General features: G+C 47.4%; 3 protein-coding genes across 3 annotated transcripts; 1 reads left to right on the top strand and 2 right to left on the bottom strand.

Moving 5' to 3' along the window:
* Positions 1 to 483: 483 nt before the first annotated feature.
* On the top strand, positions 484 to 3,408 carry LACBIDRAFT_309575 (uncharacterized protein; the record flags this gene model as incomplete). The annotated part of the gene is made up of 7 exons (XM_001891145.1): positions 484 to 707; positions 765 to 1,404; positions 1,455 to 2,369; positions 2,421 to 2,512; positions 2,561 to 2,900; positions 2,956 to 3,053; positions 3,108 to 3,408. 7 exons carry the CDS (start codon positions 484 to 486, stop codon positions 3,406 to 3,408), a joined length of 2,610 nt encoding a protein of 869 aa, XP_001891180.1.
* Positions 3,409 to 3,559: 151 nt separating this feature from the next.
* LACBIDRAFT_309574 (uncharacterized protein) lies at positions 3,560 to 3,832 on the bottom strand (the record flags this gene model as incomplete). Its single annotated transcript, XM_001891144.1, has 1 exon — positions 3,560 to 3,832. The coding sequence occupies one exon, from the start codon at positions 3,830 to 3,832 to the stop codon at positions 3,560 to 3,562; it is 273 nt and encodes a 90-aa protein (XP_001891179.1).
* An 86-nt stretch (positions 3,833 to 3,918) lies between these two features.
* LACBIDRAFT_242344 (uncharacterized protein) lies at positions 3,919 to 6,207 on the bottom strand (the record flags this gene model as incomplete). The annotated part of the gene is made up of 6 exons (XM_001891143.1): positions 3,919 to 4,099; positions 4,159 to 4,288; positions 4,346 to 4,807; positions 4,856 to 5,036; positions 5,094 to 5,978; positions 6,028 to 6,207. Coding segments are annotated over 6 exons (2,019 nt in total), but the record flags the coding sequence as incomplete, so codon positions are not given.
* Positions 6,208 to 6,218: the final 11 nt, after the last annotated feature.

Raw genomic sequence — 6,218 nt, 5'->3', positions numbered from 1 at the left:
ATCGTGGTATAGCACGTTAACATTGGGCAACACGCGTCTGCCTCGTTGAGTCTATCCGTCAACTCGTGTTCAAATCTCTCACCGATAGTTGCATCTAATCTGTCGCATGGGTATTCTAATCGGGGACCTTTGGTCCTTAGATCCTACTTTCCAACAGGATATTTACCATGTTGATTCCGCATGGAAGGCCCGGTCCGGAGACAATGTTATCATGTGTCCTTCGAAGCGCCCTTCTAAGCGCCCTAGACGAACAAGGATACTTCCTACATCCGTGTACAATTTTCGAATACCCTCTCTTTGAACCTTCAAGAGGGAATGGACCAAGCTAGCCAGAAAAACAGGCCTGCTGGCTTGATAGCGTGGGTTACATCCTTTCACGCGTTGTCGAAATTGAGCAAAGGTTTCGATATAGGGTGATGGGAGCGACTGGGACCGGGAAGTCGTCGGTATGAATGAACCTTGATTCGTTATCGCAACGGCCTGATGTTATACAAGTTCATCAATGCTATCACTGGCCAAAATACCTCTGACATTGGACATGGCTTGGATTCTCAAACTAGTACGATCAACGAATACGACTTCCAGCTCCCCAATGGTTTAGTTGTGACCCTTGCGGACACACCGGGATTCAATGATTATACTAGCGACGGTGGGGGGAAGTCTGATCTTGTCATTTTGAAGGAAATCGGTGAATTCCTGAAAAAGAAGTGATTACATCCCCCCTTATTAAATTTGTGGTGACAATTTAATATCTCTTCCGGCAGATATGACGAAAAACGCAAATTCTCTGGCATCTTGTATTTGCACAATATCTGCGAACCGAAGATCGGAAGTTCTTTGCAACGTCAAATGGCTATGTTCAAGAAGCTTTGTGGAGATGATCCTCTGAAAAACGTCGTTGTCGTCACCACTTTCTGGGATGGGACCGAGTCGCTGGAAGGAGGAATACAGACTGAAACAGAACTCAAAACAAAGGACAAGTTTTTCAAGGGACTGGTGGAAGGGGGATCCAAGTTTATTCGTCACGGATTATATTCTCAAGACGAACAACCTGAGGACCCAGAGTTTCAACAACCGCTCTCTATTGTCATCGACCTTCTTTCACTTGACCCCGTTTTTGTTGAGATGCAGAAGGAGCTTGCTCAGGGAAAGGCGGTAGAAGAGACTTCTGCTGCTGCGGAGCTTTACAGAGAACTTCAGGAGCTTAAACGCCAGCACAAAAGGGACGTGTCCGAGCTGAATACGAAGATAGAGGACATTAAACTCGCGAATGCGAGGGACAGAGAGTTGAGGGAGACATTGGAGGAGAAACAACGTAATCTGACAGCGGAAATGGCGCAAAACAACTCAGACTTACGGAATGCCATGGTTACGTGGAAGAAACAGATAGAGACAGATGCCAAGGTGGTTTATGTGATATCTGGTCTCCAAGATCGATATTCACTCTTCTACAGCGACATTCTCTCGAGCTGGAAGCTATTCGTCGTAACGAATTCAAAGGGGATTTGGATCTGCTGAAAATTATGCACGAAAAGGAGATCATGGAGTGTCGATTTCAAATCAGAAGTTTAATGGACGGCGATTCCACAGCAGACTACAGGAGGGATCACCTTGAGAAAACAACGGAAGACCTCAAGGCAGTAGTCTGCAGTCTGTCTCTGGCGCTGGAAAAGTCGAGGGAGACACACGAAAAAGAGGTAGTGGAACGATTGCAATTTATGGGGGAATTTAAAAAGCTCCGCGCCAGCGCAGAACGATGGGCCGATGAAGAGAAACGACTTTCACGAGGATGGGAGGAGGCCCGATCTGCTCTTGAACGAGTAAAATCAGAGCTCACATGTGCACTTTCAAAGCATGAACAAGTAACGGCGGAGTTGAAAGATAGCCAAAAGACTGTCGTCATGGTTAATTCGCAGCTCAAGGATGTTCACGCGACGAAAGAAAAGCTATTGGAGGACCTCGAAGAGGCTCGATCGAAGGTGACGCAGCTCAACAAGGAGTTAGCTGCCTCTCGAAAATCACAGGAGGGGCTGGCATCGAAACTGTCAGGCCAGTCTCATGTCGACGTGGAGTTGGAAAATGTCACGTCCGAGTTGGCTTCTTGCAAACGGCAAAATGTACAAATGGAATCTCAGCTTAGCAAGACGAAGTCTGAGTTGGCCGCGGCTTCTTCGAATTCCTCACTGCTTCAAAAAGCAGAGTCCGACTTGGCTCTTGCCAAAGCGGACCTACTGGTAGCCCGAAAGCAGTTGTCACAAGGAAAGCATATTCTGCCGCTCTTGGACGCATCGCCCAACCTCAAGCTACCTGTCAATTCTGTTCCGCTTTCCTTCCCAATCCAACCGTATCGGTTTATCAAAAATGTCGTGGTACGTATGGCCAGTGATTCCCAGGTGGGGATTTTTACCTACGTTTCGTAGGTCAAGTCATTTACCGGCACGGCTCTGGAAGACGGCTATGTAACTGAGATGGGCGGCCATTCTGCGAATATCAACAACGGCTTTGGGGGCGAGTAAGCATTGAAGTTCCCGCTTGCCGTGTTTAGATTGATCCTTTGCAGAGCTGTTTACCTCTACCCTCGATACACGTTTGACAACAGGGAAGCTATTTCCAAGTTCTCCCTGCGCCTTCAGGACGAAAGTGATAAGTCAAAGACCGACTTGGCAAAGGGTTGTCCTAAACCCTTTCGTTATCTCGATAGCGACCGCAATCCGAACTTTGCGAACATTACCGCTATCTCTTTACTCCGCAGCAGTTCGTCCCAGAGCGTGCCAGAAGGGTGGGATGGGATGTTTGATTTGAACAAAAGTCGTGGGTCAGAGTTCTTGTATCTTGTTTGGAGGAGGATGCCAACATCCGTCACGACCATTCTACCACATCGATTTGTCAAAGATATTGTGGTATGCCATTTAATCTGTCTACTGATTATCTTTACTTCATTGGGTTGCTTTATAGGTTGAATTCTTTTCCACCAAGGAGGCGGTGAAACCTGGGTATCTTGAAGAGAAAAGCAATCTTTCTTCGGACATCAACGAGGGGTTCGGTGGCGACTAGTAGGTTCAAATAATTTGGATGATTTCGAAACTGCTGAAGCTAATTCTTGACAGCCGCGTCTATCTCTACCCTAAGTATACTTTGCTTTACGACGAAGCCATTTCCGGACTCTCCCTGATTCTCAAAGACAATCGGGATTCGTCTAAGACTGACTTAGCCATCGGTGCTCCCGGAAAATTCCGTTACCTCGACATTGAACGTGACTCCGATATCGATGCCACGAAGATATGCAATGTAATGTTATTACGCAGTAAACAGCGTGCAGGCTTACCCGAGGGGTGGGATGGTATGTTCGATCTAAATAGGTCTCGCGGGACTGAGTTTTTGTATTTGGTCTGGAAGGAATCGCCATAGATGCCCAGCACAGTTGATGTAAAGAAACCAGATGGAATACCCTTTTTTTTTCAGACCTGGTTGTGATAAAGTGTTTGCTCGAGTCACCTTTGTCATAACATCCATGCACAGAAACTCGTCAAGATAGTGTTCTAGGATATCTTCTGTATATTTACACAACGGGAGGCCACGTAAGTATCCTCTGCTGGAGGTACAATCTTTGCGACGTTGTCCAGGTGCTCAAATCGTGACTTCTTCTTACTCGCCCTCTCGAAATCACCCTCCCTTCGCCACGAGCCCAAGGAGCGCCCATCTCCCAGTTCTTCCCACCCCCAATCGGCGACACCTCGTTCGCAGCATGTTCATCATGGAAATCTCCACTCCCGCCTGTAGCAAACTGGCTCTTCTCGTGCCCCGTCCAGTCTCTCTTACCTTGACCGCCCATTAAGTACTGACATCGGCAGTTAGGGAGAGGGGCACAAAATACGGATTTGAACACGAGTACGAACAGAGGGGATGAGGAAGGGAAGATCAAGCAACATATGCGAACGTGTCCCTGGAACCATCGACTCGTTCAATGTATTCCTTCTCCAAGAGGATTTCGATCGCTTTCTTGATGTCAGGAATCTTTGGCGCAAAGCGTTGAGAGATCTGAGAGATGACTTCCTGGATCAAAGCCTGACTTTTGATGGTTTTCCTTGCCTTCATTATTCTACACGACAGAGCTCTATGAGATTTCCACTAGAAGTAGATGACAATAAGTTGACGTACCGAACGATCGTAGCTTGAATGACATATTTTCTGTGCTCATTAACAGCCTTCAAAACATCCGAAGATTCGGTCTTGACTTCGGCTTTGATTGGCTGAATCAGGTTGACACGGATCTTCTTCGACTTGAAGTCTGTTGACGAAGTAACAATTAAGCCACGAAGTTTCAAGAGAAGCGCGGGGAGCATACTGTGATTAAGATCGTACTGGTCCTTCTCCTCGTTGATCAACATCTTCACCTTAACCAACACAACCAGAACCTGGGTCAAGATGTCCTTCGTAATCGAAGTAGCAGTGACCAGCTCATCCAACGAAAGCGTATCGGCCCAGTTGTACTGCAATAGTACCGCCATCTGGTATGAGCTCGTCATCAGGATGTACTTTTGGTTCGTATAGTTCGTGCGCAGCTCATTCTTGGAGTAGTTCCATAACCAGGTGAGTTTACGGCCAGAGTGCTTCGTCTGGTAGTACTTCTGGAATCGGTCGTAGGTGGGTACGATCTCGGTGGGGATGACGAAATCGTGTGGTGGTGGATAGAGTGGCCATAGATTGGTTCCTAAGACCATGATGCTGAAGGTGATGACCATGTCACCGTGGTTTTGCGACATGCAATCCTTGAATGAGTCCGTAAGATCCTTGCTCAAACTCATGTCTGAAGCCCATGTCAAAACAAAAATTTGAGAGAATGTGGAGAATTTACCCGTAAACATGCGTTGGAGCTTGTCGGTGTACTCGAAACCGCAAGCCTCTTTGAGCTTCGAAATCATGTTGGCCTCGCTCTCGTCGGACGCAGAGACACCATGGATCAACCGTTTTGAAAGCTTGGTGGTATAGAATGTCTGGAACACATCCTTGTCTTCCAGATATTGAAACAGAATCATCTGGAGAAACCCCACGTTGAGCCCGCTGATCAAGACGTGACGACAATATAAGCGTACGACATGGTTCAAAGCACCCTCTAGGTCGTCTTCCTCTGCCATCTTGTTGTTCTTTCTCAAAAGCATGTCCAAGTACTTGGCAATAAGCTCTGGCGACTTGGTCGATGAGCCACCAGTAGCAGCGTTCCGATTGACAAATTCTTGGCAGGCTTTGTCCAAACTTGCAGCGAGTCCTGCCTCGCCCTTAAAACTTATGTTTACAGTCTCCGAATTCTTGTGGTAAACCTCGAGGAGCGCAGCCACATATGCTTTGGGGTCGACTTCTGCGTTCGCAGCAGCGGCGCCGGCCTGGCTAACCACATTCTCGATAGCGGAGAGACCAGATAGTTTGACGCGAGCTTTGAACTTTTTCCGGAGAAGTTCCAAACCTTCTTGAAACCTTGAAACAAGCGTATACATATGTTGCACATCTTCATCCTTATCGGAGTCGAGCAACGGTTGGAAGCTTTTCCATATCAGATCGGAGTGCTCGCGAATCAGGACCGCTTCACATTTGCTGACAAGCTCTTTTCGCGTCTTGCTGTGTAGATAACGCTCAACAAGATTCTCCTCCTCTCGCAGCCAATCTTCGGCTTTCTTGAGGTAGTCCAACACCGAATTTTCAGCTAGAAAGGCCTCTGATTCCTTCTTGTAATACTGCTCCGTGGCAGCGATGAATGCCGTTTCGAACTGGTCCTTATATATATTGAGGCATTCCTTACTAGGATCGGCGTTATCAAGGCCAAGTGATATGAATGAATCCACAACCCGCTTGATCAGACCCTGATCATCTACGACCTCGCCAGTCCTTTGCCGTGTGATTTGACGAAGTACAGCACCGGCCAGTTTCGCGTTGTCATTTTGTATGTGCATGAAGAAATGGGTTTTCCATTGTGACAGGGCAAGCTGCGATGTTATTAGGATGCTGTATGGTTTTCGGAAAAGTGACGGTCACCGTGTACACCTGATAAACCTTCCTTCCCTCGTCTTGCTGGCGCTTCACCCAGTGTCGATTGAGAAATGCGAATAAACGGTTGACATAGTTAGCCCCTCTAGTATAAGTGTCCCATTCGGTGGCGTAGTACCGCAGGAGGTCGACCTCTTGCAGAGTTTCGGTTTTCTGGATCACGCGTTTTCAGCCAATCC

Source organism: Laccaria bicolor, genomic scaffold, assembly GCF_000143565.1.
Source record: "Laccaria bicolor S238N-H82 LACBIscaffold_411 genomic scaffold, whole genome shotgun sequence".
In the NCBI taxonomy this organism is placed as follows: Eukaryota; Fungi; Basidiomycota; class Agaricomycetes; order Agaricales; family Hydnangiaceae; genus Laccaria; species Laccaria bicolor.
The sequence above is the reverse complement of the archived record's forward strand: the minus strand, read 5'-3'. Positions and strand labels throughout refer to the sequence as shown.